At 40.5% G+C, this 13,599-nt stretch overlaps 1 protein-coding gene across 7 annotated transcripts in view; it reads left to right on the top strand.

Moving 5' to 3' along the window:
- The window catches only part of tcea1 (transcription elongation factor A (SII), 1), a 90,636-nt gene that overhangs the window by 68,498 nt on the left and 8,539 nt on the right, over positions 1-13,599 (top strand). For all 7 annotated transcript variants that reach the window (XM_078397395.1, XM_078397388.1, XM_078397387.1 and 4 more), the window contains 4 exons: positions 1,605-1,686; positions 2,187-2,332; positions 8,852-8,908; positions 12,561-12,715. In XM_078397395.1, the coding sequence (XP_078253521.1) occupies positions 1,605-1,686; positions 2,187-2,332; positions 8,852-8,908; positions 12,561-12,715 (440 nt within the window). The remainder of the gene's footprint in view (positions 1-1,604; positions 1,687-2,186; positions 2,333-8,851; positions 8,909-12,560; positions 12,716-13,599) is intronic.

Genomic DNA, 13,599 nt, shown 5'->3' with positions numbered 1-13,599 from the left:
CGAGGAATGGAAAATCACATTAATTGTTGAGAAAGTGCTGGAATCTATTATTTAGGAAGTGGTCACTGGATGCTTGGGTGGACAATAATGGGTCTGGAGAATCGTAACCCTTAAATTTAAAGAATATTTTGAAGTTGTAACTAACAGTATAGGTAAGGATGAATCAGATTTTTATTTTATTTGGATGCTCAGAACGCCTTTGATAAGCTAGAACATAAAAGGCTGTTAATCATATTTAGAAGGCACTGTATTAAGGGCAATGTATGAATGTGCATTTATGCTGGTGGATTGAGAATCATGGATATAGAATGGAAATTGAACTTATTGAGTAAAAAGGCTGGAATCCACCGGAGTTGGTACAGAGGTCCCAGCTGTTCACAATCTATATCAATAATTTGCATGAGAGGAAAAAGTGTAATATATCCCAGTTTGCTGACTGCACAAACCAAGTAACCATTGTGGGCTATGAACAGGGTGCAGAGATGCTTCAACGGGGTGCAGACAGGCTAGGTGTGCAGGCAAGGTCAAGGCACACGAAAGATAAGATGGGAAAAGAATGAGATCATCGACATTATAACAAAAAAAAAAGTAGAAAGTTTTTTTGTTAGTGATGAGAAAAGGGAAAAGTGTTTGTGTTCAGATGAACTGGAATGTCATTGTCCACAAATGGTTGAAAGTTAAGAAGGAAGTTCAGAAACCAATGAAAAGGATAAACTGTATGTTAGTCTTGCGAGCCAGGTACATCTTTTCTAATTTTGCAGGACCCTGGCGAGACCACGTCTGGAATATTATGTACCGGTCTGGTCTCTCCAGCTGAAGAAGAATAAAGTTGTAATCAAGGAGGTACAGCAGAATGATTCCTGGGAGGATGTTTTGCTATTTGAAGAGATGTTAAACAGAAGAAGCCTGTAGTGTCCTGAATAGAAGAAAGATTGACCTTGCTGAAACGTACAGATCTCTTGCAGAGCTTGACCAGTTTGGCGTGTCTGTTTGTCTTAGCTGAGATGTTGACAACCAGGGGCCAGGCTAATGAGTTGTCCATTCAGGGCTCATAAGAGTAAACATCGTCACATGGAGGGTGGGAGATCTTAAAAATTCACATCCCAGAAAGGATGTGCAGGCTTAATTGCTGAGTATATTCAACATTGAGATGGATGGAAGTTTACATATTAAGTGAATCAAGGGATGTGATAATGCAATAGTGTAGTGCTGAGGTAAAAGTTCAGCCCTGATCGTATTAAGAAGACACAGAGGTGAATGCCCTTCTATTTTATTTCCTTACAGGCACAGAGAGAATGTATTGCTGAAATTTGTTTTTCTTATCAAGAGCAATTGACGGAATTTTTGCACAGATATAACTGCGAATTATTTACAAATTTGAAGGAAATGATAAAAACCTAACTCGGTAGATTTTTCTGAATGGTTAAATAATACGTCCTATGATTTACAATGATATTCCTTCCAGTTCAAATGTATGGTTCAGTAGCTGTGTATCTTAAATTCCACCCATTAATTACTGCCTTGTTCATTGTGATGAGAGATCTTTATGATTTAGAGAAAAGAAACACTATGAAATGGTATTTGATTCAAATGCTATTTTTCAGATGGACCAACGGTTGAGAAATCTACAGAAGAGAAGAAAAAAGATTCCTTGGCACAAAACAGCCCAGAAGCAAAAGAAGAAAGGTACGAGTTTCCTGAAAAATGAGTAAGAAAATCAATACATGATGGCTTCCATTGAATTTTGACATCCATCCTCAGCTGAATGAGGTATGCTTTTGGGCTAGCTAAGGAAAGGAAACAATTTAATTGTGGCTTTGGAGCTTTTGTGGAACACTTTTTCACTCTCCCTCTTTCATTTCCTCCTCTGTGTCCACTTCCCCCTCATTTGACCGTCTCTGCTTTGGATGTATAATCTTTTGCTTCCCTTGTTAAACAAGCTCTTTCACATTCAGGTCTCCACAGATTTGAAAAATGACAATAATTTTCTTTTGACAAACAAGTCCTGTGAACGAAGGGACATTTCTGTGGATAAATGTAGATTTTTGTTAAAACTTGGATACAATAATCAGATACAGGAAGAATTATGTATAGTATGTCAGATAAACTCTTCATGTAGAAGTCCTTGAAGCAGAGTAAATCAACCTATTTAGATTCTGACTAAAAACTTGAATTTTGTTTTTTAGTTCAGGAAGCAATTCCAGTAACTCGCATGAAGCATTATATACTCCATCACCGTTTCAACTTAAAAGTTACCCTCAGGCTCCTTTTACCACCGACTCAGTACGGATCAAGTGTCGAGAAATGTTAGCGGCCGCAATGAAGACGGACGGTACGTCATGCTTCAATTAACTTCATAAACAAATACAATTTTTAAAAAACTTCAGTTCAGTGGCAACGTTCCCATCTATACATTCGCATCTAACTCTAGAAAACCTTAGCAAGCAGCCTTGGGCATTTCAATTCTGAAAAGTGGTGGAATCTTGCAGGACTTTGGCTTGACTTTCGTGATTCTGCAGCGTGACTTTAGAGAGCTCGGAAGGAGGCTGAAAAGCAGGACCTCCAGGGTGATTATCTCCGGTTTGCTTCCAGTTCCTCATGCTGGTGAGCGCAGGAACAGGGAGGTAGGGGGTGTGAATGTGTGGCTGAGGAGCTGGTGCAGGGGGCAGGGATTTAGATTCTTAGACCACTGGGATCTGTAAGGGTGAGTTGTACAAAAGGGACGGGTTGCACCTTAATAGGTGGGGGACAGCATTCTGGCAGGCAGGTTACCACTGCTACACGGGTGGGTTTAAACTAAACTGTTTGGGGGGGGGGGGGGGGAGACAAATTGGAAATACAAGGATGGAGATAAAGGGAAAGAGAGTATAGGAAAAGAAAGACACCAGAATTAATGGGACAGAAAGCTCCCAAAGGGGTAGGAGAGTGTGACCAAGTGAAATAGGAATCGATGTGAAAGGTGAGGCGAGTAATGGATTAAAAGTATTATATATGAATGCGCAAAGTATAAGAAGTAAAGTGGATGAGCTTGAGGTCCAATTAGAGATTGGTAGATATGACATTGTGGGGATTACAGAGACGTGGCTGCAGGAGGATCGGTACTGGGACCTGAATATTCAGGGTTATACGTCCTATAGAAAGGACAGGCAGGTGGGCAGAGGAGGTGGGGTAGCTCTGTTGGTGAGGGATGAAATTCAGTCTCTTGCGAGGGGTGACATAGGGACTGACGATGTAGAGTTGCTGTGGATACAATTGGGGAATTGTAAAGATAAGAGGACATTAATGGGAGTTTTCTACAGGCCCCCAAACAGTAGCCTGGATGTAGGGTGTAAGTTGCAGCAGGAGTTAAAATTGGCATGTAACAAAGGTAATGCCACTGTGGTTATGGGAGATTTCAATATGCAGGTAGACTGGGAAAATCAGGTTGGTTCTGGACCCCAAGAAAGAGAGTTTGTAGTGTGCCTCCGAGATGGATTCTTAGAGCAGCTTGTACTGGAGCCTACCAGAGAGAAAGCAATTCTGGATTTAGTGTTGTCTAATGAACCAGATTTAATAAAGGAACTCCAGGTAAAGGAACCGCTAGGAGGTAGTCTTCTTCTTGCGTTTGAGGCAGCAGAAGTTATGAAGCTGCTTCTGCTTCTGCTGTCTCTGTTTGTTGTCGTTCGCCTGACTGAGGTCAGTTGTTAAATCAGAAATGTCAGTGTTGCGGTTGAACAAAGGGGACTATGAAGGCATGAGAGAGGAGCTGGCCAAGGTCAACTGGAAAAGGATCCTAGCAGGAATGATGGTGGAACAGCAATGGCAGGAATTTCTGGGCATAATCCAGAAGATGCAGGATCATTTCATTCCAAAGAGGAAGAAAGATTCTAAGGGAAGAGGCAACCGTGTCTGACAAGGGAAGTTAGGGATGGAATAAAACTTAAAGAAAAGGTGTATAGCATAGCAAAGAGTAGCAGGAAGCCAGAGGATTGGGAAACTTTCAAACAGAAGGTAACAAAAAAGGCAATATGGGGGTGAAAAGATGAAGTATGAGGGTAAGCTAGCCAAGAATATAAAGAAGGATAGTAAAAGCTTTTTTAAGTATGTTAAGAGAAAAAGATTAGTAAAGACAAATGTGGGTCCCTTGAAGGCAGAAACAGGTGAAATTATTATGGGGAACAAGGAAATGGCAGAAGAGTTGAACAGGTACTTTGGTTCTGTCTTCACTAAGGAAGACACAAACAAACAATCTCCCAGATGTACTAGAAGACAGAGGATCTAGGGAGACAGGGGAATTGAAAGAAATTTGCATTAAGCGAGAAATGGTATTGGGTAGACTGTGATTATTTTACAATGTTCGTTAGATTCGGGATCAGTTCCTGTGGATTGGAGGGTAGCTGATGTTATCCCACTTTTCAAGAAAGGAGCGAGAGAGAAAACGGGGAGTTATAGACCAGTTAGCCTGACATCGGTGGTGGGGAAAATGCTGGAGTCAATTATTAAAGAAGTTATTACGGCGCATTTGGATAGCAATAAAAGGATTAGTCCAATTCAGCATGGATTTATGAAGGGGAAATCCTGCTTGACTAATCTTCTGGAATTTTTTGAGGATGTGACAAGTAAAATGGATGAAGGCGAGCCAGTGGATGGAGTGTATCTGGACTTTCAGAAAGCCTTTGATAAGGTCCCACACGGGAGATTGGTGAGCAAAATTAGTGCACATGGTATTGGGGGTAGGGTATTGACATGGATAGAGAATTTGTTGGCAGACAGGAAACAAAGAGTAGGAACAAACGGGTCCCTGTCAGAATGGCAGGCAGTGGAGAGCTTTAGTTAAGTGACTACCAACCTTCATTGTAATTGGCGTTATACATATGACTCGCGTGCCTTTCCTAGAGAACCAGCTGGAATTGAAGGTACAAACTCCGTACAGACAGCACCCGTAGTCGGGATCGAACCCGTGTCTCTGGCGCTGTAAGGCAGCAACTCTACCGCTGTGCAACCATGCCGCCCATGAGGGTTGCCGCCCATAAGGCTTGGCGATCCTCACCTGGAATACTGTTCCAGCCCCTTTACTGAAGCAAGGGTATAACGTCATTGGTGGACGTTCACCGTGCTAATTCCTAGGATCAGGAGAGATTAGACAGTTTGGATTTGTGTTCCAGTTTGGACTTGGTGTTTAGATGATTGAAGGTGACTTTATTCAGACATGTTATATCATAATAATAATAATAATAATAATAATAAGCATTTATTTTATATAGCGCCTTTCCAGAAGCTCAAAGCGCTTTACATAAACAATCATAACATAAAAACAAACAGACAAACTATCCTAACGGAGAAGCGGCGAATAAACAACGCCAGCGTCCTCTCACGTCAGGGTCCGGCAGTAGACAACATAAAACAGGTTTGACAGTACCTGTGTATGATATTACATAATATGGGATGAGGTATTTCATCAAGTGGAAGAATCACAAAATAAGGGACCTGTCACTCAAAGCTCAGATGTGTAGAAACTACTCAGAGGATAGTAAATCACTGGAATTGTCTGTCTGAGTGTGGTGGAAACCTGATCATATATGAAATGGATAAAGATTTGAATTAAGCCTTATGAGGAGCTGGCACAGAAGAGGTATTGAGGCCAACATAGATCAGTCATGTTTAAATTGAATTGAGCAGCCAGACGTGACCGAGAGAAGGGGATAAGTTGGAAAATATTTTTAACGTTAATTATCCCGTATTTCCCCATTTAACAAGTTAAACAGTGCAGTGGTGCTGCTGTTGCCACACAGCTCGAGTGAGCTGGGATCATCCTGACCTTCGGTCTTGTCTGTATGTGGTTTGCACCTTCCCTGACTGGAATTCCCCCAGATGCTCGACTTTCCTCCTACATCCCAAAGACGTGCTGGCGGGTTAAAGGGCAACGGTAAATTGCCGTTAGTTTGGGAAGATGTAAGAAATCGGGCTTGAGTTGACAGGCGTCTGAGCGAGAACAGGTCACAGGGACTTGGAGAGAATAGGCCAGATGCATTAGCGTTGAACACCTGCATGGACTTGATCGGCCAAATGCATCTTTCTGTGTCCTAAAGAAAATATGAGATTTTTTTTGGACACTAGTTAATTTCCCTAACAAAACCACACCCCCAGTGCCCTTCATAATGTTTGGGACAAAGACCCATCATTTATTTATTTGCCTTTGTACTTCACAATTTGAGATTTGTAATAGAAAAAAAACACATGTGGTTAAAGTGCACATTGTCAGATTTTATTAAAGGGTATTTTTATACATTTTGGTTTCACCATGTAGAAATTACAGCTGTGTTTATAAATTGCTCAGGTGTGTTTAAATACCTCCTTAATGCAGGTATAAGAGAGCTAGTCTTTCCTCCAGTCATTCCATCACCTTTGGAAACTTTTATTGCTGTTTATCAACATGTGGACCAAAGTTATGCCAATGAAAGTCAAAGAAACCATTTTGAGACTGAGAAACAAAAATAAAACTGTTAGAGACATCAGCCAAACCTTAGGCTTACCAAAATCAACTGTTTGGAACATCATTAAGGAGAAAGAGAGCACTGGTGAGCTTACTAATCGCAAAGGGACTGGCAGACCAAGGAAGACCTCCACAGCTGATGACAGAAGAATTTTCTCTGTAATAAAGAAAAATCCCCAAACACCTGTCCGACAGATCAGAAACACTCTTCAGGTGTGGATTTGTCAATGACCACTGTCCGCAGAAGATTTCGCGAACAGAAATATAGAGACTGCGCAGCAAAAATAGGATGGCCAGGTTACAGTTTGCCAAGAATTACGTAAAAGAGCAACCTCAGTTGTGGAAAAAAAGGTCTTGTGGACAGATGAGACGAAAATTAACTTGTATTAGAGTGATAGCAAAGTATGGAGGAGAGAAGGAACTGCCCAAGATTGAAACCATACCACCTCATCTGTGAAACACGGTGGTGGAGGTGTAATGGCCTGTGCATGTACGGCTGCTGAAGATACTGGCTCACTTATTTTCATTGATAATACAACTGCTGATGGTAGTAGCATAATGAATTCTGAAGTGTAAAGCCACTTCCTATCTGCTCAAATTCAAACAAATGCCTCAAAACTCATTGGCCGGCGGGTCATTTTACAGCAAGACAATGATCCCAAACACTGCTAAAGCAACAAAGGAGTTTTTCGAAGTTAAAAAATATTCAATTCTTGAGTGGCCAAGTCAATCACCCGATCTGAATCCAATTGAGCATGCCTTTTATATGCTGAAGATAAAACTGAAGGGGTCTAGCCCCCAAAACGAGCGTACGCTAAAATTGGTTGCAATACAGGCCTGGCAGAGCATCACCAGAGAAGACACCCAGCAACTGGTGATGTCCATGAATCGCAAACTTCAAGCAAAGGATATGCAACAAACATGATGACTTTCATTTACATGACATTGTTGTGTCCCAAACATTATGGTGCCCTGAGATGACGGGATTATGTATAAACACTGCTGTAATTTCTACATGGTGAAACCAAAATGTATAAAAATGGCCTTTATTAAAATCTGGCAATGTGCACTTTAACCACCTGATTTTTTTCTATTACAAATCTCAAATTGTGGAGTACAGAGGCAAATAAATAAATGATGGATCTTTGTCCCAAATATTATGGAGGGTACTGTACTTAAAAATAGAATAATTTATGGGTTTTTTTATTTGTTGGATGCATTTATGGTTTGTTCTAACATCCTTCAAGTTTTTTCAGCATTCCTTAATTTGCAGGCTGTCAGTTCACTAAACATCCAACAAAACAATTCCACTTAAATCATTATTCCTTTAAAAATCAAGTTAGATCCAATCTCAAACTGAAGTTGTGCAGTTCAGGACCACGTGAACCAGGCTCTGCAGAAACCAATAAAGTAGTCATATTGTCCATGGCAACGAAATTCCTGTTTGCCCTTGTTTCAGTTTCAGAGGTAATGGGTTAATAAGTTTCGTTGTGCAGGAATGGAGATTCATTCACTTCATTGTTCTGAAGTATGTAAGAAGGCACTATTGTGAATGAAATGTGCAGTTTATCAATATTGTGTGAATATCAATGTAAATTGTATAAATGCAATTTTTCTAAGATGTATTTGGAATATGAAAGTAGGGGAATGAGGAAATTTAATGTTTGCCAACTGTGGCAAAATTATATATTGCCTGCTATAAATATAGTTACAAATCTGTCATAATAATATAAGAAATGGAAGCAAGAGTGGGTTGTCCATCGCATCTTCTATGCTATGCATTCATCTGATTGTTATTTCTTTGTTGCTTTCTTATACTAGCTCCATATCCTTTGATTCCCTTAATATCCAAAAATCTTTTCGTCGTCATCTCAATGTAATCACTGCTCTCTTACTGTCGAGAGCTACAAGGCTTCATCACCCTCTGGATGAAGAAATTTAGGGGAAACATCATTCTACCATCTACCGTATCATACCCCGCAAGAATTTTATGAAATAATGTCACATTTAAAAAAAATCCTTAGTCCTAGTCTACTTAATTGGTTAGCATGGAGACTTTGAGAAGATCTTCCTGTGTAATGTTTCCTGTGGTTTTATGATTGGCTCTTAACCGAAGTCATAAGCATTTTGAGTTTCGGTTATGCAGTTTAAATTAATGAGCTTTTGCATGCTATATTTGGTATTCAGTGATTAAATTGTTAATATTGTGGTGAAAATTGTGTTTGATGGTCAGGGAGAGTTGATGGATATGTTGGGGGCAGGGATGGTGGTATTTGTGTTGAGGCTGTTTGGTGTGGGTGGGAAAGGGAATCCCCACTTTTAAAGGAGGACATTAGTATGGATGTATTTTCTCATGTATTTTCCATCTTTTCTGTTTAGGTGACCACATTGCCATTGGCTCAGATTGTGATGAGCTTGGAGCGCAAATTGAGGAAAATATCCTTCACAAGAAATAATCTCGGTCCTTGGCGGTTACAGTGATCTGAATTTGGCTGTGTAACCATATTAGATTTTTTAGATTTAGAGATACAGCGCAGAAACAGGCCCTTCGGCCCACCGAGTCCGCACCGCCCAGCGATCCCCGCACATTAACACTATCCTACACACACGAGGGACAATTTTTACTTTTACCCAGTCAATTAACCTACATACCTGTACGTCTTTGGAGTGTGGGAGGAAACCGAAGATCTTGGAGAAAACCCACGCAGGTCACGGGGAGAACGTACAAACTCCATACAGACGGCGCCCGTAGTCAGGATCGAACCTGAGTCTCCGGCGCTGCATTCGCTGTAAGGCAGCAACTCTACCGCTGCGCCACCGTGCCGCCCTAAACTTCAAAATAACTGACCTTGGATGCAGAATCACCAAGTTGTGCGGGTGGTGAGGGACGGGCAGTGGTTAAAGGACTAAGCAAGATTATGAGACGTGAATTTGCTCTTGTTAATATATATTGGTCAATTTATTCAGCTTTTTATTTCCCTTCATCTGGGTTCTGCCACCATGATTGAGAAACAGGGTGGATAATACAGAGATAGAACAGTCTTGTTTGTATTTCAGATTTACAGTGTCTAGAGTATCGTGCAAAATCCCATAGTGTGGTAACCATTAGGATGTTTAGGATTGTATTCCTAAATGACGGGAGAACTACCATGCAGTTCCAATTAGGGTTGAATTAGATAGCTGTAGATTCTTGTGCTGCACGTCTGCTGACCATTTCCTAGTCATAAAGATTGATTATTTGGGAGCTGCTGTCAAATAAGCCTTTAGTAAGTTATAACAATGCATTGGTAGATGCCGTATTTTGCAACAACAGATCCACCAGTGGTGGATAGAATGAATGTTTGAAGATGATATTTAGCAATCCATCAATTAAGTGGGCTGCATTGTGATGTTGAGTTTCTTGAGTATTGTTGGAACTGTACTCATTCATGCAAATGGAGAATATTCTATTGCACTCTTGGCATTTACCTTGTGGATGGTAGAAAGGTTTTATAAAGTCAAGAGCTAGAAATTGTTCGGGCTGAAACATGCTCTGCTCAAGGAGAACGATGGTGCCCTGCTTTGAAACAAAAAACAACCTCTTGGGAGGAGTTCAGTGGGTCAGGCAGCATCTGTGGACGGAAATGGATAGTTGTTTCATGTCAAGACCCTTCCTACGGTCTGAAAGAGCGGAGACTGAAAAATTTACCTCCACCTGTCTCTCCCCTCCTAGACTGTTTCCACAAATCCACTCTGTACCTGCATCCACCTATTGTATGCCAGCTGTTGCCCACTTCCCTTCACCTCTGTACACTGGCTGCCTCTTTTCCACTCTTTCAGTCCTGAGGAAGGATCTCGGCCCGACACGCCGACTGGCCATTTCCCTCCACAGATTCTACTTGACCCGTTGTGCTCCTCCAGTTGTTTGTTGTTTTTTGCTCCAGATTACAGTATCTGCAGTCTTTTGAAAATCGGGTTAAACTCGGAGCAGAGCAATTCTATGCATATTTCTGGGATCCTTAGCGCCTTAAAAAAAAAAAAATTCGATTGGATTTTTTTGTTTGGTCTAACAGGTTTTTTTTCATGACACCAATAATTGTGCAGCACACAAACAATTCTGCTCTGAAAAACAATTCTTCTTATTTACTGACAATCAGATTTTACTTTTTCTCATTTGGATTCCGATACTGGTGCTATTTAAAGGCCTAATGCCTACACAGCATTTTTAATCCTCCGCTGTGTTTGTGACTTACTATGACCTTAATTGCAACCTTGCACATGTCTTGACTGCCAGACCACTTCTCCATCAGCCTGTGCTAGTCCTTTTGGACACACTGGGAGTATCTTCCCAGCCATCTCCCATCATGGTAGCAGCCATTCATTTAGTAGCAAACATGGTTGTAGCTGGAATATTATGTCTGGTATTGTGATACATCCCTTTAACGGCTTCCAAAGAGATTGGACCTGCTGTATCCCATGCTGGCAATGCGAGAACTTTCAACTTGTCACTGGGGTAAGCTGCTCTAAAACTGACAATGTCAAATACAAAGCAACCAAACAATGCTATTCTCTGAGCAATAAAAGTTCTTGCTGTCTAAGCGACTTTCACGAATGTTTTGTGTGACCCACAACACTGATTCCACATCCAAAAAAAACGAAGCAATTTCAAGGCCATGTGTGTCACCTGCCACAGAATACCTCTGCTCAGGTCCTGCAATATTTAAGGAATTTAGGTTTTGATCCTGCAATACCATTTTCTGTATTGAATCTACAAAGTGGTTTACAGGCTGGCCTGTACTCTGTATGATTCTCTATTGATGTAGACTGATCTTCCTTTGCCCCATATCAATGGGCACTTTCCCCTGAGCCACTTCCACTGGGTGCCTAATACTTGGATGCAGTGCAGCACAGGGGCTGTTTCAGAACAGTCAGTTGATCGGACTCCCAGAAGCATAGTTGCAGCTGACGAGGCCCCTCAATAAATTTGCCATTTTTGTACAATGGTCTTGTTTTGGCCTGAGCTGCTCTTCCATTTTTAGGTCAGGAGTACTTTTCACCATTACCAAAAAAATACCCTGTCCCACCCACCACCTCTCCCATTATTGTGCTGAAGCATGTGCTTCCACAGTATAAATGAGTGAGAAAAAATCCATGAACTACAATTCAGGACAAAACAAACTACATTTGGGCTTTTCCTCATCAAGGAAGAATATTGATATCTAGAGACAGAATCCTTTGGCTCAACCAGTCCATGCTGACCAAGATGCCACTTTAAGTTAGTCCCGTTTTCCTGCATTTCGCCCATATCCCTCTAACCCTTTCCTAGCCATCTACCTGTCCAAGAGTCGGTTAAATGCTATTATAGTACTTGTCTCCACAACCTCCTTTGGCACCTGTTTCATATACCCACCACCCTCTGAGTGGAAAAATCAGCTCTTCACATCCCTGTTAAAACGTTCCCTTCTCACCTTAAATTTATACTGTGGGTGAAAGATTCTGTGCATTCCCCACATGAGTTTATACACATCTATAAGATCACCCTCCGTCTCCTGTGCTCCAAGGAATAAAGTCCTAGCCTGCCCGACATCTCCCTATAGCTCATGCTGTCGAGTCCTGGCAACATCTTCATCAGTCTTCTCTGTACTCTTTCCAGCATAATGACGTCCTTCCCATAGCAGGAAGGCCAACACTGAACACAATACAGCAAATGTGGCCTCACCAATGTCTTGCTTGACACAATTTTGTGAAGTACATGTATTTAACCAGGTCCCAGTTGTGATTTCTTGACAAAATTAGTTCTGTTAATGGACAAGGTCAGCAAAATAACCAATGGGCAGAAACTGTTCATCTCCCTGAATCAAGCTTCTGCTTGTAAATAAATACAACACTTTGTACAAAGTATATAAACAAAAATAAGTGTCACTTGCACATTATCACAAGATAGTTGGTAAGTTTATTGTTAAAATATTTCATTGTATGTAATTATAATAGCAGTAATATTAGGATGGCCCTGGGGTGATTTATTGCATATGTAATCTTTCTGGTATTCAATTAATATTATTTTCAAAAAAAGTTACAACTTGCTTGAGTTTCCTTAACAGTTTCTGACGTGTATATCAAGAATTTAAAAACACAGATATGAAATATAAAAACAGAATGAGGAGCAGAATCGCAAATTTGAAAGACTCGAAGAACCCTAATCTGCGAAGAAATGTCCTTTGTGGAAATATTGCACCAGATAGACTGGCAAAAATGTCTGCAGAGGTAGGCACATTTGTTTGATTTCCACTTGTAATATTATCCAGAACAATATTGAACTTTTCATGTCAGTCAAAAATGTGCTTTGCAACCAGTAGGACTCTTGAGGATGGCTACTGGTAATGTCTGTATAATGTGATAGTTGTGTTCCCAAGAAATCTCATGTCAGAAAACCTCACTATAAAGGTCATGGGTTAGAGACGGCAGTGTGGCAGTGTTGCAGACTTGCAATAACAAAGTTATTTTTCATGCAAGATTTTCAAATATAAATGTCTTTTCAATAATACGTTGTTACTATAAACTAAAAATACTAAAGGCTGTTACATTATTTAACAGAGTATCATCCCACAAGTGCCATTAGAAGTGATTGCTTGTCAATTTCGATGATCACACACAGATTAAGTAGCAACTGTGTTCTTAAGAGACAACAATGTCTAATTATTGCAGGGAAGCCTATCTTTTTCCTAAGACAGCTTTTTTTAAACCTGGTTTGTCAATTTCCAAAGTAACTTTTAAGTTGTTCTCTAGTTCCCAGCTAAATCACATCATAACCAATTCGGCCCTGCATGATGCAAATAGTGTTCCCTAATTAATTGTTTGTGTTATATCTAATTTGTGGTATAGAAATGCACATTATAGCAGAACTACCTGTACTAGTGACCAAAGACTATGTGCAATTTACACATGCAATGTGGCCCAGTTGTACCAAGCCACTTTGTTTGCATTTGTTGGTTCTGTACTTATTTCAAAATATCAACCTTGTTCTGGAGGATAGTATTAAAAACCAATGGAAATCAAATAGAAAATACTTAAATTTTGAGAGAGAGGGAGGGGGAGAGGGAGAGTGGGTTTCTCATTGTGACTGATGTAGAAATATGAGAAGCAGCTTT

Source organism: Rhinoraja longicauda, chromosome 4, assembly GCF_053455715.1.
Source record: "Rhinoraja longicauda isolate Sanriku21f chromosome 4, sRhiLon1.1, whole genome shotgun sequence".
In the NCBI taxonomy this organism is placed as follows: Eukaryota; Metazoa; Chordata; class Chondrichthyes; order Rajiformes; family Arhynchobatidae; genus Rhinoraja; species Rhinoraja longicauda.
This window is presented reverse-complemented; position numbering and strand designations above follow the sequence as displayed.